Here is a 24,956-nt window from a genome sequence, read left to right on the forward strand (position 1 = left end):
AAATTAAGTTTGAAACGTATACAAGTCGGTGATTCATGTACGAAGCAAGGACTTAGTTTAAATAAATGAGACAATGTTATATTATGTTTCATTGAAACAATTTGTTACTTGTATAGAATATTTAAATTGAGTATGATTAAATAATTATCACCTTTTAAATAGTACCATGTGCTATGAACAATCAACACGCTCCGACATATTCCACCGTCGATTGGGGTGTTACCATCAAGCGTGTAGGTAGTTTTGGGGGTGCGTCACCGACTCCCATATACATGCCCAAACCCGTTTCGGGTTCGTTTAACTCACGTTTAATGTGCATAACTACGTGTTTGACCGGTTTTTAATGGGCTTCTTCCCCAATTTCGAATAATCGTCTTCCTAAACCAACTTAGGAGCTCATTGGGGAGTTTCTGGAGCCAGTGTATCACCTGATTGAAGATTACAAACTAAAAGTTGTAGATTCCAAGATACCAATCGTGAATATTGGAGGCTAATCTATCAAGATCGTCTCTGGGTGTGGGTTTGTAAGTTTTTAGGGTTTTGTTTATGCACAATAGTGTAACAACCCACGACTTTGAAGTCAAAGTACAAGTCAAAGTCAAAGTCAAAGGAAGAAAAGATTGCTAAATGCGATCTGTCACTCCTTGCTTAATTATTGATTGTACTCTTTGACTCATCAATTGATTTCTTTAATTTGTGTACTTTAGTTATATTATGTGGAGTAAATGCTAATAATCGCAGTTTAATCGCTAATCTATTTATCGCTTTATCACTAATCTCATCGCAATCGCATCACAACTCGAATCGCATGTTCTGGATATTGTTTTACGTGTGTGTGCTATTTATGTGTTACTTGTGCATGTTTATATTATGTTTGTGGTGATTAATCGAAAACGCAATCGTCACTCTATCGCAACGCAGTCTCATCGCAAACTGGATACGCAAGGTTATTTATGTTGTGGTATGTTAGTTAGGTTATTTGTGTAACTTTTGTTTAATACTATCGCATCGCTTACTCGCAACGCATCGCAACGCTCAACGCACGAAACGAAACGTCGAAAACCAACTCGCTGGAGCCATTCGATCGAATGACCATTCGATCGAATGGTCATCCGTCCGGATGACCATCCAATCGGATGGCCATCCGATTGGATGGCCATCCGATCGGACTGCCCTCTGATCCGTCACTTGTGCACCGCCTTTCACCTCCATTTACCTATAAATAACACCTGTCACATCACATGAACAGTGATGTGACAGCTCTCGTTCGACCAGCACACTTTTGGGCTATTTTCTCTCGATTCCTCGTGATTCTTGTAAGTTTCTTCCTCAAACCTTGTACTTCTATCATCTACACACACTCCTTCATCATTTTCACCATCAAATCTCAACTTTTAACCATGAAATCCACCTGATTTGGGATGTTCTAGGGTGACGTCATCATGGGTTCTCATGAACTTCAAAGTGTGACCTCATTCCACCAAGAACAACTCATATCTAAGAGATTTCAACATGTTTAAACATTGATTTCACCTAAATCTAAACATTTTCAAACCGGTTTAACCTTCTTTCAACTCTTTTACCCTCATGTACTCAAAGCCGATAGAATCGGAGCTCATTCAGGCCTTCCACTCATTCATAAGTGGTGAATTACATAAATGTCAAATTTATCTTGCACCTTAAGTATATAATTAGTTACACAAATACATAGTTAATAATATAAATATATGTATACGTATAAGAACTCCAAATCACTTTCATCACTACTACAAAACGAAGCATTAGACGAGATTCAGGTAATAACACCGTCTTAAAATCAATAACTACATAAAATATTCAAGAAAATTCAAGCTAAGCCCGTCTTTTACTCAAACCCCGTCTTATACTAATTCAAGAAACCTTAGACGGGGTTATCACTAAACCACGTCTATATACTCTTAAAAAACCCTGATTCTTCATCCTCTCTCCCACAACAACCCTTCATTTCCTTCTCTCTATTCTCTGTGTATTCCATTCGGTTGCGTCACTTAGACAAATACTAGGGTTACTGATACGGTATTCTGTGGTTGAAGATGTCGACACCAGCACATCGAGCTCCGTACGACGGTGGATCACTCTTGCGGCTTTTCCGAAGATGATGAGAGCGGCGCAGAAGGATGACCAGTACGTCTACAGAGGCTGTTGTGATGCTTTCCATCATTTATTCAGTATCTATCTTATCGTATTATATCTCTGATTTAGGACTTTTGTGTTGATGTTGTGGTAGGTACCAGGGCTGCTATATATTATGAGAGTGAGGTTTGTTTCTCTTTTATTAACTCTACTTTATGTTGTATTTATGTGAAGTTAGGGTTATAGTTATGTAATTTGTTTTTAAGTTTGTATAGGCCTTATCTATAGCTAAATTCATTTATTTATGTATGTGAATTAGTTTTTATATAAGTATATGATTTCATGAGTTCTTTAGGATCATTTGTTGTTGAGCTTGTTATAGGCCTTATCTAATTGTTCTATGATTCCTTTTTAAATTCTCATAGAGGCTTCTAAATTCTGGTAATTCCTTATGCTTGTTGAGCTTTTCGACGTTTGTTGTGTTTTCTCTTTCCAAATTGTTTATGTGAAACTATTTAGCCCTTAACTTTTGTTGGTTGTTAGCTTACGAACCATTTGTACGAATTATTCCTTCGTTTTACTACAATACATGTAGCTGCATTGTGGATCAAATGCTTCACACACACTCATGTATGCATTTTACAAGTTTTATTTCTTATAGGAGCTTTTACTATTAATCCTTCTTTCTATTATGGCTGAGATGGTAGTGTAGCTCTCATGAAGTGAAAATTGAAACATCCAGTTGTTTCTTTTTTTAAAGATATTAGGTATATATTTTCAATTTTTAAAATTGTTTTTCTAGTAATTAAATTGAACTTTTAAATGGGATCTCATACTTTGAGGCATTTGCTTCAAGATGGATTCACTTGAAAAGGAAATACTTACTATTGTTTTACCTGCAGCCATGGCAGTTGTTGCTTCTTTGATTGACACCGCGTTTTTTGGTCATATAGGTACCCAAAGAACACAAAACTTGTGTTATAAATGGCTGCATAGTTTTTACCAACAGAATTGTGTTCTTTTAAATGATATATGCTTTTGCATTGGCGCGGTGGAAATTGTTGCTATAGGAGTATGTATTGCCATTTTCAATCAAGTTTCAAAGGCAACCATTTTCCCACTTGTCAGTATTACAACTTCATTTGTTGCTGAGGAAGAAACTATAAAAAAGACTGAACAGGAAAGTACCCAAAGATGAAAGCATTGAAAAGGGTTCCATGAGTAAAGATGAGACCAGAGACTTAATAAAAGATGATGATGCCAAACTTGAAACTTAGAAAATGGTATGATAATAACAGACGAGCAAAAGGAGTAGCCACCAGAGGAAGGTATGTTTTCTCAACAGAAATAAAGCTTGTATTCATGATCTGACGCACGTTTTTGTATTGTGTTTTATTTAAATCAGGTTTCAACACAAGTCTCATGATTTATTTATGTGAATGTGATTAGTTTTTATTTAAATCAGGTTTCAACACAAGTCTCATGACAAACATACAATAAGGATCCTGAAGAAAGAGTTGCAGCTGCTCCAAGAGCCAGGATCCTATAGTCAATATTTTAATGTAGTTTGTTATAAATTTAGCAAATAATTGTAATTTGACTGATTTATTTCCAAATTGAATGTGTATTCGGTTGATTCGAAAATGTTCGAATTGTTGTATATATATTGGTTTGATTTGGACAGGTTTTAAATGGACATGAAATTGCCAAATTTTTTTTTCCAGCTTACATTTTTAGACGGGGTTCATCATATTGATTTTAATTATTATTTGGAAATGTATTTTGGATCAAAAGACGGGGTTCATCATGCTTTAAGACGGGGTCTACTTTTGTAGGTCCGGCTAGGGGAGGATCTAGTCGCCTAATCCTTGTATATAAACCAACCCGGTTGTGCGGAATCCAACCGAGATAGCAAACCGAGATAGAGATCGACAAGAACACGAGATACAAGACACCTAGATTCACTGAATAATACACTTGCATATCAAAGAGAAGAGTTCAAGCACAAGAGAATACAATATCCGGTTATCTCACTAAAACTCTCTCTAAGTTCTCTCTGGTTCTCACTTGTGTCCTATGTCTTGTGTTAGTTCTGTCTTGAGTCTATTTATAGTCACAGCAACACAGATCATGACGAAACAGAACATGGCGAAACAGACTTGGCGAAACACAATGCTCATCGACGAAACAGAAGGGCAGTCGACGAAACTGGATCAAGGTCGACGAAACAGACTTGTTTCGTCGACAGCATCTTAGTTTCGCCGACTTTGGGCTTTGGCCCAAAACAGTTGAGGCCCATGCTTGCTTATTTCGCCGACTTGGTTCCAGCCCAAGTACAAAGGTCAAAGTCCTTTGTTGTTTCAGCCCACATTTTGTTGTAGTGCACGACGGAGGAATGTCGTGACTTAAACCGAATCTCGTCGAGCCGAGTTGCGTCCACAAATCATGTATCAACAAACTCCCCCTTGGACGCTACTCGTGAGATTCGTCTTCCATGTCTTCTATGTCGGAGGATCTTCAAAGTCTTCACGTCTTGTAAGCAGAAAGTGTATCAACAAACTCCCCATTTTATTTAGGAAGTGTGTTAACAAACTCCCCCTTAACATAAGCTCTCCTTTGAGTTATGCTCGTGAATCTTTTGATCTTCAGTTCTTTAGATCCTTGTGGTGTTGATGATGGGTCAGCGGCAACTCGATCATCTTTATCCTTTGAGTGCCTTCACGTCGTGTCTTCATTCCAAAGCTTGTCATCGAACATGTTCTCCTTGCCTTTAGCATCTGCACATGCAAGAAAGCTAAACGCGTAATGAGAACAAATGTTTGGAATATAGTTAACATAAACAAATGACACACATGTGACCATATTTCAATCAACTACCGTCCGACAGTTTGAAAGTTTAACAAATTTATCAATTTTAGTTTTTAACTTTCAAAACTTGCAAATTTTGACCGTTTATAAAGATTTAGTCGATTTGGTTTTCAATCAGGTTTCAGGTAACGAAGACTCGAGCTCCAACGTCGTACAATTGAAAATAAGATAGAAATAAAATCTTTTTGGCTTTGATAAAGTTTATATTAAAACACACCTAAAATCTTTTTGGAATTTTTGAATATTCCAAATGTAAAGACAGAAAGCAGTAAATAAATACATACAGAGATGCAGAAATTGAAAGCAGTAAATAAATATTTACAGACATTCTTTTTGCGAGTTTTGAGGGTAAGAGAATCATATCAGTGTACGGTCATGTCAAAACACTCTTGTTGTTCGATAAACATCCTATAACGATTATCGGCATTGTTGTCCACATAAGCTCAACTTATCAGATGTAATCATGGCGAGGGGATACGTTAAGGTATGATTTATACTTACCGACCGGTGTTCATCCATATCACGACACACTCTCGTATCAAGGTATGCACGAGGGTTCATCTTACCGGTGAGTATACCGATTATCATCTGTTTGACCGTATATGATGTGAGATTCTCACTTATTTTGATTTGAAAACAAGCCCTATGTGATAGAATCACTTATTGATGAGGAACTTGATTTTCATATGCATGAGGGCACAGGAGCAAGTCCGTGAACAGGTTGGTACTTTCGTACAGCAGAGAGACGAACTTGACTCCCGGATAAATGTGATATATTATCACTTATTTGAGGGACATGTGATTGTTGATCACTTATTGAGGTCGAATGCAATATGTACACGTATGTATGGTATCATGGAAGATCTAGACTTGCGTCCCCGTTATTTTTCGGTAAAAGATACAACCATGATACCCAGATGATAAGCAGCATAAAGACCGAATATCTCAGAACCTCGGCAATCTCTCAAACGAAATTTCGGTACTAAGACCATAGCCAATGAATGGTTCCCACCTGGTCATCAGTCGATTTAGGTTTATATCACCCTGCACACTTTAAAATGATTATGAGCCTACCGATACATCTTATATAGAGCTGCTTATCGTTTTTCAGTTTAGGTTTAAAGAGGTTTGGACAGACCACTGATGTACTATCATATTCTCTTTTGCTCGCCAGGAAACTCATTTTTGTTTTTCTATTGTTTTTGTGTTTTTGAAAATTTTCGATGTTTTTGGATTTACTCCCCCTAAAATCAACAAACTAAGATAAATTTAAAAGACACAAAGATATTTACAAAAATCATTTTCCGATGTTGGTTTTACTCTTGATTGACCTTAATGCCGTTTACCAATAATAAAAAGTCAAATCTTGATTTGTCAAATGCTTTGGTAAAAAGGTCGGCACGCTGGTCATCGGCGTGGACCTTAACAACATCGATTAGCCTTTTATCAAAGCAATCACGTATGAAGTGATATTTGATTTCGATGTGTTTGGTCTTTGAATGCTGCACAGGATTTCTAGTGATCTGTAAGGCAGCAGAATTATCAACGTAAATAGGAGTAGTTAGGAATTCAAAACCGTAGTCGCGCAATTGTTGTTGGATCCACAGGACTTGGGAGCAACAACTTGAGGCAGCAATGTATTCAGCTTCGCATGTTGATGTAGTGACACACGTCTGCTTCTTGCACTGCCATGTGACTAGGTGATTTTCCAAAAACTGACATCCAGCCTTTGTGGATCTGCCGTCGATTTTGCATCCGCCAAAATCAGAATCACTGAAAGCGATCAAGTCAAAGTTATTATCCCTAGGGTACCATAGACCGGTGTCAGGGCAACCCTTCAAATAACGAAAAATCCTTTTTACAGCTGCAAGATGTGAGGCCTTCGGGTTGACTTGATATCTGGCAAGCAGGCACGTTGGGTACATTATATCTGGTCTTGATGCTGTGAGGTACATAAGAGATCCGATCATCGCGCGGTAGTATGAGGGACTAACAACTTCACCTTTCAAGTCTGGATTAATTCCGTGATTTTGCTGCAATGGGGTACCGATGGGCGTTGCATCAGACATCTGGAACCGGCTCAAGATGTCACCAACATATTTAGTCTGATGGATGAATATCCCAGGCTCAGTTTGTTGCACTTGTAGGCCTAAAAAGAAAGTCATTTCCCCCATATCACTCATCTCGAATTTATCCTGCATAATACGCTCGAAATTCCTACACAAAACATCATTAGTAGAACCAAATATAATATCATCAACGTATACCTGTACCAGTAGAAGATCTCCATCTTGTTCTTTGATGAAAAGAGTACAATCGATAAGACCTCTGCGAAATCCATTCTCAAGCAGATAATTAGATAAGGTTGCGTACCAAGCTCACGGTGCTTGATGTAGACCATAGAGAGCTTTGTTGAGCAACCAAACCCGATCGGGATGGATAGGATCTTCAAAACCAGGAGGTTGTTCGACGTACACCTCTTCTTCCACCACACCCTGTAAGAATGCACTTTTGACGTCCATCTGGTAAACCTTGAATCCTTTGAATGAGGCATAAGCCAGAAAGATCCGAATTGCTTCCAGACGTGCAACTGGTGCATACACTTCGTTGTAGTCGATCCCTTCAATCTGACAAAAACCTTGAACGACTAATCTTGCTTTGTTTCGGATAACTACTCCACGGTCATCCTTTTTGCATTTATACACCCAACGGGTACCAATCTTCTTGTAGTTCTCAGGTTTCTCAACTAGCTTCCAGACACCCAGCTTCTGGAATTGTTGCAGTTCTTCCTGCATTGCTTCAACCCAAGAATTATCTTTCAAAGCTTCTTTAATAGATTTTGGTTCTTCTTGTGAAACGTAACACTCAAAGGACCAATCGTTTTGACCAGATTCTCGAATCGCTGCATACAAGCCTGCATTGTTGTTGTTTCGCAACATGTTTCTTGTTTGAATGCCACTCTGCACATTTCCGATGATGTTTTGTTGAGGATGGGTATTGTGAATCCTTGTTTCTGGATTATCTTGAACTGGAATATTTGTACCCAGATTATTGAGATTGAGATCAACAACCAATTCAATACCCGGAATTGACGAAGAGGATGATGCAGTAGCTTCAGCTGTTCTAGGGGCGTCCACTGGAGGTGTAGCCTCTGAAGTACCATGAAATGCTGTTGTTGGAGCTTCTTGATCTGCATCGAGAAATTCTTCATCCTCTGAAGATTCGTTCAATTCGGTAGCATCGTGAAAATCCTCATTGTCGAGAGCATTATTGTTCACTGAAGATGGTTCTTGATTAACAATAATTGGACGGACCAACGGTGAATCCGTTGCGTTGTCACTCTCGAAAAACATCCTTGCCGCAATATTTTCAACTGCTTCAACATTGATCGAATTGAAAAAGTCATCGTACTCAAACATCCAAGGCTGGCCTGGATTTTTGACTGGCAAAGTGTGCCTTTGTACTCTGACCTCAGACCATTCCTCGACCCTTTTAGTCTCTAGATTCCAGACTCTTAAGTTCGGGGTGGCATACCCAAGAAAGTATCCCTCAATTGCTTTTGCCCCAAACTTTCCATTAGGATCGAATATTGTGCACAGAGCTCCAAACAGTTCAAGATATGACAAATCTGGTTTCCGTTTGTTAAGAAGCTCAAAGCAGGTCTTGTTGTGCCTTTTGACTATAAGGACTCGGTTCAACGTGTAACATGCAGAGTCCACAGCTTCACTCCAGAATGGAATCAGCAATTGGGACTCTACCAACATAGTCCTAGCAGTCTCGATCAATGTGCGGTTTTTACGTTCAGCGACGCCATTCTGTTGAGGAGGGTAAGCCGCACTAAATTCGTGAAGAATACCTTTTGAAGTGCAAAACTCCGCCATGGAATGATTTTTAAACTCTGTACCATTGTCGTTGCGTATCCGTCTAACTTTCAACTTATACAAATTCTCAATCTGAATGATCAAGTTTTTGATAATACCGAAAGTTTCACTCTTGTGTGCCATGAACGCCACCCAAGAAAATCTTGAATAATCATCAGTTATCACGAGGCAATATTGATCATTCTGGATGCTTTTATGCTTGACAGGACCGAACAAATCCATGTGCAAACGTTCAAGCGGAACGGCCACCGTGTTGATTTTCTTTGTAGGATGTCGCTTCTTCGTTTGTTTTCCTTCCTGGCACGAAACACAGACGTCTTGAAGATGGAAGTTTTTAAGAGGAACACCATTCACCAATTCATTTGACACAAAATGATTCATTTTGCGTAAGTGAATATGACCCATGCGTCTGTGCCAAGAGATTGAGTCTTTTTCTGTGGCTTTGGAAACGAAACAGGTTGCTTGTGCAGACGTTGTAATAGCTTGGCTCATATCAAGGACATACAAATCATTTATCCTTGGAGCAGATAAGAGAATCCATTCTTTTGGAATCTTGAAGCCGGGTTTCAGCACATAACACCCATTTGCATCAAAGTGTACTGAAAACTGTTTATCACAGATTTGTGAAACGCTGAGAAGATTGTGATCAGGTTGTTGCACAAAGTTGATCTTATCAAAGCTTACAACCCCGTTGGATATCATTCCTTCACCAGTAATATATCCGCCTTTATCTCCAGCAAAAGCAACATAACCTCCTCTAATAGATTTGACGTCGTAGAGAAGCTTCATGTCGCCTGTCATGTGCCTGGATGCCCCACTATCAACAATCCAATGACTACTGATAGTTCCTCCTGGAATACCCTGCACATGAACTCACATGATTAGTTGGAGATGGGGACCTAAGCCATTGTGGTCTTGGGTCTTCCATTTTCATCGACAATAATTACTTCCACTTTTTGATGGTTAGGAAATTGTGATGGTCCCCCTGAATTTGTGGTCATTTTGGGTTTCCATGTCTGTTGAGTTTTACCAGTTTGATTGTTTGAAAATTTAACTTCGTGATTGTTTGAAGTTTTTGAAAACTTTGAACTTTCTGGTTTAACTGAAACAGATTGTTTTTGAACCACATCAGTCTTAAGTGCTTTCTCAATCACCTTGACTTGTTGGCGTCTCTGTTTCTTTTCCCTTTCTCTTACAAGGCGGGGATCTTGTTTTGAAGAAACAGATCGCTTTTGGTAATTTCGTTCACGGGGATCATCAACTTTGGCTTTTAACTTATGAAGATACGGACAATTTCGAATGATATGCCCAATTTCACCACATTCAAAACATGATCTTCGTTCAACAAACCCCGAAGTAACATGTGATTGTCTTGTCGATGATGAACTTTGTGATCCCGAGGTACTTGGTTTTGAACTATTTGGTTCATTTCTTTTCAACATTTTCGCTTGATTAACAAAATCTAAGTTAGATTTATTTTCAAATGTTTCAATTTTATCCGTTCCCTTTGACTTCACAAAGTTCACCTTCTTGTCCTTTTTCTGAGTTTGTTTCCTTTGGCCTTGAGTCGGTAATTTACCTTTTGGTTTGGTATGATTTTGCTGCTTTTTCATTGTCGGTAATTTCTGATTGCCATATTGTTTTCGAACTTCGGCCTTTGGAATCGGAGGGCACTGTGTTATCACAACATGTGAACCCAACTTTCCCAGAAACTTACTTGTCAAATTTTCAAAAACTTTACTGATTAAAGATTGATTTACATTCTTAATCGGAAAATCTTTGTCAGAATAGATTTTATCATCACCAACAAGAGTGTACAGCAAATTCACACTCTCAGGCTCTTTTGCAGACGTGGACTCGATCGGAACAGTCTTAGCAGGTTTTGCGGGAGGATCACATAGAATATGATTCTCAAGAGGTATGTCCTCTTCTTTGATTACCGCATCAGACTTTGCTGAGTCAGTATCATCGGATTCATCATCAGAAGAATCAACATCCTCAACAATAATTGGAGGATCCTGATTCTGTTCAGCAGAAGACAAACTTGTATCTGCTGATACATCCGACTCTGATGATACTTCCGGTTTGTATCCAAGTCCGGTCGCAAATTCCTCAATGTCTAAAGGAACAGATGGTTCAAAGTAAGTTCTATCCTCCTCATCAGGCATGGCATCATAATTGTGTCTAACAGGTGGTGGACATTTCTTATATCCAATGCATGTGACATCCTTTTTCTCTTTCTGAACATCTATGATGTGATCCAACACATAGCTAGAGCTTAAATAACTGTCTAATTTGAGCTGGATCGCCTCACTTTCAGTTTTAACACAAGCCATCTATTTTTGCATTATCTCAAGGCGATTGATATACAAATTTATGTCAGTTTGTTTTCTTGAAACCATTTTTGTCAGCTCGGTTTTATCTTTCTTTAATTTTTCAATCACCGATTTAAATTCCTTTTCATGGTTTTCATAAAACATGTTGGCTTCTGTGCATTTAGAAAGATCTACTGTCAACTTTTGGTTGTGGATGAATGTCACATCATACTTGTTTTGCAAAGCCTCATGTTTGCTTTGCAAATCACACCACTTAGCATTCAAAGAAACATGTTTGTCTTGCAAGTCAAACAAGTTAGCTTTTAAAGCATCATGTTTGCCTTGCAACTCAGACATATTTGCATCCAAACCAGCACATTTAACACTTAAGCTAGCACAATTATCACAATCAACAACAGTTGGTTCATCGACACATACCTGACTTGATGAACTGCCAACATTAGCCATAAAGGCTGAATGTAGAGAAGAAGAAGAATAAGCAGCTTGATCCACCAATATAGATCTCCTATGATTTCCTGCTGCAGCTTCTTCCAATAGCCCATCAACATCTGCATCGACTGACACACTTGATGTGTCATCCAAATGATCATCACCTGAGTTTGAGGATTCTTCATCCGAGCTTCTACTGTAACCGTAACTGTCTTCGTCTTCAGAAGATTCATCACCATTGGTGGAAGATTCTCCACCACTGGCGTGCTTAAGATCCTTGACTACATCAGCAAAACAAGTTGTTCCATCCGGAGTATCATTTCCCAACTGAATTGACCAATCACAACCTTCATCTACTTGTACCACAAGAGCCTGGTTGGCATTTGATGGTCCTGCCTGACTTGGGTTGTTAACAGGTATCAACGTACGCTCGTTATTCCTGTTCTGATTCTGTTGGTTGCCTTGATTGCCTTGATTCCTAAACGGATTCTGGTTCCCATGCTGAGCTGGCTTTGTACATTCTCTCTTGAAGTGACCCCGTTCGCCACAGTTGAAGCACTTGACAGACTGCTTATCGAACCCATACTTGGTGTCTTTCTTGCTTTCCAAACTGGTTCTGCCAGTCCTTTCCATGAAATCCTTTGCCCGCCTTACAGCACTTGCGAAAGCCCATTTGATGTCCATCAAATCCATCTCCTCTTTATCAATCTGCTGATAATCTTCCTGTGTCAGATTGATGTTTCCGATCTGACCTTCTACTAACCCACAATACGCGCTCACCAAGGTGTTCAGTAGCTCCATATGTTCCTTTGCTACTTCAACAGTTACTTTCGAGAAGCTTGAAGTGTCAAGCCGTACTGTATTTGGCTTAGATGGCTGACCAGCAGATGATGTGCTTCGATAACAAGCTTGTTGTTGAACAGGAAGTGGATTCCCGTATAAATCAGTTGCTACAGTAGATGGCCGATAGACTTGCTGTTGTGGAGCTGGTTGTAGAGGATTTCCATACAAGTCTGTTGTTGGAGCTGGCTTTACTGGAACTTGTATCGGATTGCCATATAAATCTGTGCTAGTAACAAACGCCGTTTGAAGTGGAGCATGTGAGACTGGTCTTGCAGAAGAAGTGCTGGAAGTTCCATAATACATATCAGGATTTTGTGGCACTAGAACCCTTTTCGCCTTTAGGGTTTCTTTCTGATCTTTGTTTTCCAAGAGCTGGACGAAGTTATTGATGTTTGTCGTAGCCAATACTCCGTTGTATTTCAGGATTTCCAAGAAACTATTCCATTGAGGTGGCAATGCATCTGCAAACTTTGTGACTACCTCAGCTGGAGTTGTTACTACCCCATAATTACCCAATTCAGTCAGCAAGTGATAAAACCGACTAGTCAAATCTCCCAAGGATTCCTTTTCCATACACGTGAAGCCATCAAACTCCTTCTTGAGTAAGTCGTGTCGCAATTGGCGAGTCGCTTCGTTTCCTACCCCTCTCGTCTTCAATGCATCCCATAATCTCTTTGTCGTTTTGAAGCTGACAAATTGATGATAGATATCCTTGCTCAACGCCTGAATTAGAATAGCATATGCCTTCTTTTCTAAATCATATGCCTTTTTCTGATCTTCCGAAAGATCGGCAAATGTCGCGGCGGTTGAAGCAGCAACCTCGAGAGTTTGATCGAAATCTGTGGTAAAACGTAGCCACAATTCCGTGTTTTGCCCAAGGAAGTATGTATGGAATCTATCTACCCATCCAGGATATTCGTTTATGTGCATCAATTTCGGTGGGCGATTTAGACTTCCGGTCTCGCTTTCGCTTAGGAGTATGCTTTGAATACTTGGAGTTTGATTTGAAACAAACGCCCATTGACCGGTCGAAATTGGATTAGCTTGCGAAGATACCGGTGCGGGAGACTCGGCCCATGAAGGCGACAAACCCGTACTTCTATACTTACTTTCTGCCGTAGACGGATTACCCCACCAATCCGGGTTCATTTTGAGTATATAAGAATGAGTACCTGATCAAAACACTTGAAACAAACAGTTAAAACACTTATGCAAACCTTCTGTTCAAAACTTGACAATAATCACGACGAAACACGTTCCACGAAACACAATTTTGTTTGATAAATTACGAAACAGAATGTTGACGAAACTGATTCAGCGACGAAATAGATTTTGCTTTGAAACCGACGAAACACCGACGAAACAGATGTTAGGAAATTTCGACGAAACTCAATTTGTTTTTAATAAAATTCAAACGATGAAACACACTTAGCGACGAAACACACTTAGCGACGAAACTGATTCCGACGAATCACACTGTTTCGTCGAGAATAGTTTTTGGCGAATCAAAGTGTTTCGTCGAGAACTGATTCAGAAAAGTTGGTGATAGTAGGTAAACTTTTTCAAATCTTATCTCTTCACTGACACATCAGACCCAACTTTCGGCTACACACCATGCTCAATTTACCAACCAAGGCATGGCATACAAATATTTTAATCCTTTAAAACAATTTCCAATACACAAACAACTTGAATAGTTACTTGACCAAGATCTAAAAGTTGATTTTATGAAGAACACTTTGAAGATGAGATGAACTAATGAAGAACAACCCAGAAATTTATGAATTTTCCTGTAAACTTATGAGTTTTCCGGTGAACCGTAAATCTCCGAACACAAGTTTTTGCTTGAAACTTCACTAAAAACCTCAATAAACAAGGTTTTCTATGAACTAACAACAAAAACACCAGAAATTTCGAAGTTATAAGCTGATTTTTCAAGAAAAATACAAACTTCAACAATCCGGAAAACACCCGAAACCACTCGGTTTTAATAAGGAGAAGAGCCAAGGCTCTGATACCACTTGTAGGTCCGGCTAGGAGAGGATCTAGTCGCCTAATCCTTGTATACAAACCAACCAGGTTGTGCGGAATCCAACCGAGATAGCAAACCGAGACAGAGAGCGACAAGAACACGAGATACAAGACACCTAGATTCACTAAATAATACACTTGTATATCAAAGAGAAGAGTTCAAGTACAAGAGAATACAATATCCGGTTATCTCACTAAATGTCACGACCCCCGACCCACCCTGGACGGAATCGGGTGCCGTGAGCAGTCCAGTGGTACCGGTGATTATTTTTGGAAAACATTGCAGCGGAAATTTCATCAGGACCGTGAGTTAGGAAAAATATCAGAGTTTAGAAACACCGGATTTTATTTAAATAGATGGAATAAATTCCATGTTTTACAAAGGTAGCTTTTAATAAAAATGACATTTCTTAATTTGATTTAATTAATAAAATAAGCCACTTCTTGAAGTCCTTCAGTGCTGGATCCAATTCTTACTCCAATATACTGTAATTACCTGAAACGTGTTTTAAAAAGGGTTTTGTCAGGGGAAATACTGAGTGAATCATTCATTTTGATAAAATGACACATAGTTATAAATTACAGCATAAGAGCGATTACTGTGGCAGTATCTTAATTAATATCTGGTCTTGCCACCCGTGTGACGATGGTCATACCACTATTGGGTCCAGTCACCCAATTAGTGACGTTTTGTCACTGTTAGGTCTTATTAGCCTAACCCATGTTAGGGCTTATTGCCTAACCGTGAGAAATTAGTAATGTGCACAATACCCCACTAACCAGCGGTTAAGATAACCATGACTTAATCCCTGTAATTATAATACTTTGAAAATAATTTGAGGTATTGTAATACTTACTCACAAACTGTGAGAAAAGAGTTTATAAAAAGAGGAATGACTCACATTGCAGATTTAACGGGCAAGGTATAAGCCTACTGATTAGCCTTGATTAAACCTAATTTAACATAATGCACACACACAGGTTAGTAACTAATACAGCAATTACGTCAATTCACGAGATTAAACCTTCACAACGATTAATCAGTGCAATACTCGATAATTCAATCGGATTCACAACGAATAACAGAGCATAGTCCGAATTCGAACAGCACTCTAATATTCAAGTCGAAATCACGACGAATAATCAAAGTACAAGCTCAATTGAGCAGCATCTGGACTATCGTTGGATAGTTATAATCGATCGGACGTTGAATCGTAATAGCGATCGAGTTATTATCCTGATTGCGGCAGCAATTCGAGACCCGTGTGTGTTTGTTGTATTGTTTCTGCTATAACTTGACGTACACAGCGAGTTTTTACGTCGTTTCAAAGACAGAATTCAAGTCCCAGACTCCTCTTTTTATACATGAAATTTGACACCGTCGCGTAGCGCGAGGGGTACCCCCCATGGGCGTCGCGCTACGCGAGTGGTAACCTATGTTCATAGGGTAGCTACGTGTGTAACTAGGCTTGCTGTGTTGACAGTTTCATAAAATTCGATTTTGATAGAGAGTTATGAAGATAATCGTTGGCTAGGGTTTATCCCCCCTGAGTTTTAGGGGCCCTGATCCTTGATTCTGATTGTTCTGGAAATTTTAGGGTTAGTGCAGAATTACTTGGGTTTCTCAATTAGGGTTTTCTTAATAGCTAATTACCATCCTAATTATGGATTTTAGTGACAGTTGTTACATCCTCCCCACCTTAATAAAAATCTCGTCCTCGAGATTTGGATTATGATATTTTCTTGGGTTATGTTTCTTCTTCTAATTAGGAGAAACAATGTATCGTGGAATGGAATCAAAGGATATTTTGAGGGTATGAATTTTGAAAATAAAAATGACTTATAGGAACAATTGGATTCAATATCCGAAATGAATTTTCTTTGATCAATTAAGGAAGGTTCTGAATTGATAATTATCTATTTGTGAATGGAAGTATGGAAAATGATTTGTTAATGATTATCCGAAAATCAATATCGTTTACTTAAATGGTACTGGACAATAGAGTTTAGTGTATCATAATCTGAGTACATAATTGTACCAAGAATATGACAAATCAAATGAATGGCGTATGAATAGGGTTTAGCACATGCTACAAATCTATTCGGACGCTACAAAGTGTTTGTAATGATTGAAAGAATTTAATAATGATGACCGAATAAATTCACTGTTTTCGAAATTGAGAGTTTCAAGGAAGCGAATCTGGATATTTCAAAAGATGAGACATTCCGATAAAATGATATAGTTTCCAAGGTGATTATGTTTAAGCCAGAAGATATATGATGTATAGATTTTTAGAATGAATGTGAAGAACTTTTTGGAATTAATAAAATTTCTTTGTCAGAAGAAAACTTACTTTGATTGGTACCTAAGGAAGACTTAAGATTGACAGGTTCAAAATGAAATGGACACATGAAAATGATTCGTCAAATATTGAATTATGATATGAGAAAATCAATGTGCTGAGATGGGTGATTTGTAAGAATACATGAGAAGACAAGTGTATTTTTGTCTTAATACATAATTGTATTCAGATGATTTTAATCAAAATGTTTTATTTAAGGATAGGTGATATTTTGATTTATTAAATACCTTTTCCTTTTATGTTATCATAAAGTAGAATAATAAATAAATATAGATAGGTTTAAAATATCAAAACCCGTGGTAAATTGTGACAAAATAATGATATAGGTTTACCCAATATTCTAGAACTTACGATTACCATTTTTTTTTAAATCAAGTGTGTTTAACTATAAGATTTTATAATGGGGTATTTTAAATCATAAAAGTAAGATAATAAATGTTTATTTTAATATCAAGCATGCTTAAATATTGGTTTGTGTAAATAACATTTGATATTTTAATATATATATTTTATAAAAGAATATTTCTATAAGATGAACATTTATTTATAATATGTCTTGTTCATGAATACTTAGACAATTATTTAGATAATTTTATTCGTCCCTTTAATTGTTCTATGAAAATATATCTTCTCTTTACAGTACAAAGTATATATATATCTATATATATAATATAAAATATTTATATATATATAATTGAAATTTACTAAATAAGTATGATGACTTAATTTATATATATTAAATAGTTATTATCATTGTTGGATATTGGTTAGTGCTGTCTTGTTTAAGCATAGGTGATCAGTCCATGCCTAACTAAGGCTACGCTATCCAATACCTGTCTTGATAATAACCTTAATACCTAAAAATACTATTAATACCTACTATTATTAATATTTTATTACAAATATTCACCAAAAATAAATAATTTAAACGAGATTAGCGCAATTTTTAAATTTTGTGAAGAATGTCACCACAAGGTGATCGTAATCAAAGAAATGATTTGATGAATTCGAAGACTAAACAAGCATGCTATGGTTCAAGAGAATTGAAGTGCTTGTTGGGACTATTTTGAATATGATGGCTTCAATCCATCATATGGGATTTTGAATTGAATACGAAAATGCGAGCAAGTTCAAACAATTGAACTTTGGTGTAAACAAAATGAGTTCAAGAAAGTTCTGACATGGTTACAACAAAACCATGTATACCATTAAAAGGAAATCGAGTTTTTCAAAGGAAAAATTTATCGATCAAATATCAAAGAGTAATCATTTTGCAAAACGCGGTAATGCAAAGATCAAGTATAATGAAATGATATTTGAGGTTGGATAAAACAATAATTTGGAATGAAGCCTTCCTAGGGTCTTATAACTCATATGAACCACATGCACAACAAATAGTGTATGGATTTACCAAGAAACGAGATAGATCACTATTTGCTATTATGAAAGAATTCTTTATGGTATGATGACCATTACAAGAACACGAAAGTCAACTTATTATAGGCAGAAGTCGGAATTGCTACGAGGGAATATAAGAACTTTTATCTGGAATTTTGTGTGATAACCGTTGTTAAGTGCCATTATCAAGGAATGTCGAATGAACTGAAATGGAATAGGGAATTTGCAAAGGTATGTGACTCCTTTTTCAGTGATAATAATTATGACTTAGTTTAGACTGTGCACCAATGATTGTGAAATCTTGTTCCAACGTACCTCAGCGAAATGTAGATCGTTTATAGGATCACGTGGCAAAGTGCTTCTTTTTGATTAGTAGTTTTCTACTGACAGAATTAGTATTGGTGTCATCGTGCTTAATTTATACTTTTCAAAGGTCTTGCCTTGGAAAGTCGTGTGTGATATATTTCAACGTCTGTGGACGTATATTTTAAGTTTCATGTGTTTTCTTGTGCATTAGCACAACTTTATATGTTTCTTACTTGTGTATTGTAAATTTTTATACTTTCGATGATATCCCATCTTTAAAGGGTTCTCATTGTATGAGTTACGAGGTAAATGATCAAACAAAATAATGTTTGATATTGGAAAAGAGATTCCTGATAAAGAATTCTAGACACGGATGCTTGTGATTTATTTCAATTTGTCAATTCTTATGTTTTTGGAATTTCCTTATAGATATACCTATCTATATAATCACATATTTCACATGCTGAAATAAACATACCATTTATCAGGTCAATGTATTTAACAGATTCATATTTCCAAGAACCACTCAGGTATTTGGTCATGATACTATTTAGGGAAATCTTGTCACTGATTTGACATATCCTTTACCCCGTCTTATCCGGTTCGCGCCGGAGCGGTAATCTCAATATGTCCGGACAAGCTGGAGAGTCTGCTACTCTAGACCCAGTTTTGCCGGAGAAAATTTTCTATTTCCCATAAATAGTATCTTTTCAAAAAGTGCCTCTTTCATTAGGGCTTTTATCCAGAATCAAGAAAATTTGTATTCCCATAACATATATTATTCTAGACCAAATAATATCAGTAAGCAAGAATAAATAGCAATTAAGTGCTATTGCCTGCTAACCGTCATACCAGTATCCATTATACTTATATAAGTAATTTACCTTAAAGTTTATTTTAAGGCAAAATTCTTAAGTTCAAGTCTAAATACCATCCGGAGTGCTATCAGAAAATACTAAGTTTCTAATTCTCCGTTTCACTTAGGTATTATTATAACACCTAATTGTGTAAACCAGTGACTTAGCTTATACTAAGGCATCTTTTCTTATGTTCAAGTCTAACTGCTATCAGCTGTGCTACCATTTAATAGAAATCTCCTAACTCTTTTTATTTAAGCTTAAGTATTATTATCACAACACTTATAGGCTTAAAGCAGTGGCTCTGATACCACCTTCTGTCACGACCCCCGACCCACCCTGGACGGAATCGGGTGCCGTGAGCAGTCCAGTGGTACCATTGATTATTTTTGGAAAACATTGCAGCGGAAATTTCATCAGGACCGTGAGTTAGGAAAAATATCAGAGTTTAGAAACACCGGATTTTATTTAAATAGATGGAATAAATTCAATGTTTTACAAAGGTAGCTTTTAATAAAAATGATATTTCTTAATTTGATTTAATTAATAAAATAAGCCACTTCTTGAAGTCCTTCAGTGCTGGATCCAATTCTTACTCCAATATACTGTAATTACCTGAAACGTGTTTTAAAAAGGGTTTTGTCAGCGGGAAATACTGAGTGAATCATTCATTTTGATAAAATGACACATAGTTATAAATTACAGCATAAGAGCGATTACTATGGCAGTATCTTAATTAATATCTGGTCTTGCCACCCGTGTGATGATGGTCATACCACTATTGGGTCCAGTCACCCAATTAGTGACGTTTTGTCACTGTTAGGTCTTATTAGCCTAACCCATGTTAGGGCTTATTGCCTAACCGTGAGAAATTAGTAATGTGCACAATACCCCACTAACCAGCGGTTAAGATAACCATGACTTAATCCCTGTAATTATAATACTTTGAAAATAATTTGAGGTATTGTAATACTTACTCACAAACTGTGAGAAAAGAGTTTATAAAAAGAGGAATGACTCACATTGCAGATTTAACGGGCAAGGTATAAGCCTACTGATTAGCCTTGATTAAACCTAATTTAACATAATGCACACACACAGGTTAGTAACTAATACAGCAATTACGTCAATTCACGAGATTAAACCTTCACAACGATTAATCAGTGCAATACTCGATAATTCAATCGGATTCACAACGAATAACAGAGCATAGTCCGAATTCGAACAGCACTCTAATATTCAAGTCGAAATCACGACGAATAATCAAAGTACAAGCTCAATTGAGCAGCATCTGGACTATCGTTGGATAGTTATAATCGATCGGACGTTGAATCGTAATAGCGATCGAGTTATTATCCTGATTGCGGCAGCAATTCGAGACCCGTGTGTGTTTGTTGTATTGTTTCTGCTATAACTTGACGTACACAGCGAGTTTTTACGTCGTTTCAAAGACAGAATTCAAGTCCCAGACTCCTCTATTTATACATGAAATTTGACACCGTCGCGTAGCGCGAGGGGTACCCCCCATGGGCGTCGCGCTACGCGAGTGGTAACCTATGTTCATAGGGTAGCTACGTGTGTAACTAGGCTTGCTGTGTTGACAGTTTCATAAAATTCGATTTTGATAGAGAGTTATGAAGATAATCGTTGGCTAGGGTTTATCCCCCCCGAGTTTTAGGGGCCCTGATCCTTGATTCTGATTGTTCTGGAAATTTTAGGGTTAGTGCAGAATTACTTGGGTTTCTCAATTAGGGTTTTCTTAATAGCTAATTACCATCCTAATTATGGATTTTAGTGACAGTTGTTACACTAAAACTCTCTCTAAGTTCTCTCTGGTTCTCACTTGTGTCCTATGTCTTGTGTTAGTTCTGTCTTGAGTCTATTTATAGTCACAGCAACACAGATCATGACGAAATAGAACATGATGAAACAGACTTGGCGAAACACAATGATCATCGACGAAACAGAAGGGCAGTCGACAAAACTGGATCAAGGTCGACGAAACAGACTTGTTTCGTCGACAGCATCTGAGTTTCGCCGACTTTGGGCTTTGGCCCAAAACAGTTGAGGCCCATGCTTGCTTGTTTCGCCGACTTGGTTCCAGCCCAAGTACAAAGGTCAAAGTCCTTTGTTGTTTCAGCCCACATTTTGTTGTAGTGCACGACGGAGGAATGTCGTGACTTAAACCGAATCTCGTCGAGCCGAGTTGCGTCCACAAATCATGTATCAACAACTTTCAACCCAGTCTAATAAAACCCCATCTTAAACAAGACAGGGTTAGAAACCCCGTCTTAAAACCCTAATAACCCCATCTAATGCTTAGTTTTTGTAGTAGTAGATGCACATAAACATACCAACCATCAATCATCTAAAAGTATACATAACTCCACATAATCAACTACATATAATATACGAACATATATAAGACCTGTTTTTTACAAAAAAAAAAAAAAAAAAAAAAAAAAAAAAAAAAAAAAGGTTTATGGTAAATCGCACTATAACTTATAAAATATAGTTTTTCAAAAATCATATTCTTACATCCAAATACGATGTCTTAAGTGTTTAACATACTAAATTAATCATTTTAATAAAAAAGTTTTAATTAACACTTGTGCATTTTTTTTAGCAAAACGACTAAATTTAACTAACCGTACTCCATATTTTTAACATATAAGCCTATATTACATCATATAACATCTCATTAATTATGTTAATTAAAGTGTGTTTAAATCAATAAAACAACCTCATGTCATTTGAGCATAAAATCACCTAAGCATGACAAATTTCTAGCACATAAGTAGCATTCTAAGCGCCACACACCTCATACACACATACATGTTATGACATAAATAAACACCTTAAGACCTGAATTTTCTTCGTAATATAAAAGTTTCTGCCCAAAATCAAATTCACAACAACCATATTGTACATACCGAAATTTACCATTTTAGTGACATTTTAAGCATAAAACACTAACATAAGCATATCCAAACATCAAGGTTGCAAATACATAAAAATATGAATTTTTTTTTCATAAAATAACACCCTCATATTCACAAATGCTCAGATCTACAATAATCACATTATTGCATGCAAAATATTATTATTTTGATGTCATTTTTAAGCACCAAATACAAACACAATTAGTATCCCCGGATGTCATAGCTTGCAATACATATTAAATTCATGGTTGTTAAGTATATATAACACCCATGATCTCACTACGACTAGAGGTTAGGCATGTTAGTTGTCTATAACAAAAGAAGATCAACTAGAAAGTAAAAAGGTTGAGCTAAGATGTCAAGGTAGGTGAAAGCTTGTAGACCAAAATGGGAAGATGGCAACATAAGGTTGTGCGTTGTGGTTTTACTAGTTTTTAGTGTCACGTTGACAAGTGACTATCACATGTCACATAGGTATGGGTTTAGTTACTTCTTTTCACTTTTGGGTGCAATTATTTCACATGAAATTCAAAAAAAAAAAAAAAAAAGAAATGGTAGAGTGTGATTGGTTGAAAGCTTGCCCCACAAAGATCAAACCCTCACACGACAGTGAGACAACAAAACATAATTAGTATGAGTTTAAGTAACGCTAATCAACATTAACTAAATAATCACTTTTGAAAACACTTCAAAAAAAATAATATTCTTGTTAATGATATAGAAAATTAGAACCAAAAGTAATTACTATCCATTATCCATGTATCTAGTATCTAGTGTAAAAAAAATAAAGAAGTTCTTAGATTTAATCTACTAATTTTATAGCTACATTAAAACTTAAAATTTATGTTTTTTTATACTATGCCTTTGCCAATCCTATAATGACTGGACAACACCAACAACAGAACTAAAAGTCTTTCCGATGTTGCAACCATTGTAACAAACATAACTACATTTTGTACTTTTGCAGTTGTTACAGAACCAGTTATCCACAAAAGCAAAAAAGAATTCCCATATTTGATTTCCACCATCCATTTTTATACCACGTTCAACGATTAAAACACCACAATAGGTCAAAATACAGCCACACAACAAAACTTGCATGCATGTTAGTGAAGAATTTTGACTCCACTGTACATCAACAGAAAAAGTCAAAGTACACCCGATCCACCGCGCCTCCTGATAAGCTGGATGTACAAGCACGTGATGCATGACAACCACCATTGCTTGTAGTATCCACTGGTTCTTGCAGAATCCCAGTTGGGTGCATTGGGAAAAGATCCAATGTTTCTTGACGACTGTTGTTTTTTCTAGTAGCAATATCCTCCTGTTCAATGTTTATTATGTTACTACTACTTCCTCCGGCCACCGCAACCGCAATTTCTGGCTGATGCATCAACACGAACCCAGCCGAACTTGGCTTAGCAGACCGCGGCGATCGTCGGTTGAGAGAGCTGCTTGTGGTGGTGTTAGGTGATACAGCTTGTGGAACATAGAACCCTACATTGTGTTGTTGGATGTAGCATGGCTCGTAGACCACTAAAACATAATAAATAAAATAGTCAAATATAGTAGTTAGTTAGTTAGTTATCTTAGATCATAACTCACATTTTGAGTATTTATCTCATACTCCATATTTAAAAATATAGAAACAAAATACAAAAAATGGTAAAAACAATTGTCTAGATAATTCATGCATCTCATTCTCTAAAAGAGAGAACAAGTTTAGAAATACTAAACTTATTCAAATGTAAAGACTCACATTGTGTTCTCCATATGCATCTCTAAAAATGTTTGTGAAACATCATTAATAAGTAACATACGATTGACAAAAAAAATAGTATTTAACTGAATAGAGATGGATACGAAGACCAAGGGTGGTGACAGATCCATGATTTTATTCTAATGAGTTTCTTTCGGTAAATTCTCTTTAATTCTCACTAACATTTCTAATTTCTATAAGGTTCTCACTAGTTTTTACCGTTTTTTTTTCAAACGCACTGGTTCCAGGGAACCAACAAATATGGGCTAGATCCGCCCTGACGAATAACACATGAAGAGTTTTTCAAAAGTGAACAAAAATTTAAAAAATATTATTTTTAGCTAAATTATAGGGACGGACGTAGATGTAGATATGCCAATGTGAATGTGAACAACTCCAATGAAATTATAAATTTATAGTATAAACTAAAAATACGGACCGTTTGGCGGCGGAGGTATATGAACAAACGGCGGTTGATGAAGGTGGCGATGATGGTGGTTATATTGCCGGAACAATGACAAATGATCTTGCTTCTCCTTTTGTCTTTGTCTAGCCTTGTGATTCTGAAACCAATAAAACACATTCTTGCCTTCAATGTGTCCATACGTTTGCAATCTACCGGTTATCTCCTGAATCTGATCGGCCGTTGGTGTTCTCAACCCTTGTCTATACAGATTCTCCAACATGTCTATCTGTTCTTTCGTAGGGTTCCACCTACTCGCAGCCGGTGTCCCGGCTGCTCCGCCTCCGACCACCATTGCGGGTACCTCCGATGTGCCACTGCAGCCGTCCATAATCACGATGTGAGGAAACTAAAAAAGAGTGTGATGG

The 24,956-nt window shown here is 37.1% G+C and overlaps 1 protein-coding gene across 1 annotated transcript; it reads right to left on the reverse strand.

Moving 5' to 3' along the window:
* Window positions 1-21,784: 21,784 nt before the first annotated feature.
* On the reverse strand, window positions 21,785-24,919 carry LOC110942716 (WUSCHEL-related homeobox 5). The gene is made up of 3 exons (XM_022184482.1): window positions 24,565-24,919; window positions 23,561-23,902; window positions 21,785-21,852 (listed from the first exon to the last, which is right to left on the reverse strand). The coding sequence occupies exons 1-3, from the start codon at window positions 24,917-24,919 to the stop codon at window positions 21,785-21,787; spliced, it is 765 nt and encodes a 254-aa protein (XP_022040174.1).
* Window positions 24,920-24,956: the final 37 nt, after the last annotated feature.

Source organism: Helianthus annuus, chromosome 5, assembly GCF_002127325.2.
Source record: "Helianthus annuus cultivar XRQ/B chromosome 5, HanXRQr2.0-SUNRISE, whole genome shotgun sequence".
In the NCBI taxonomy this organism is placed as follows: domain Eukaryota; kingdom Viridiplantae; phylum Streptophyta; class Magnoliopsida; order Asterales; family Asteraceae; genus Helianthus; species Helianthus annuus.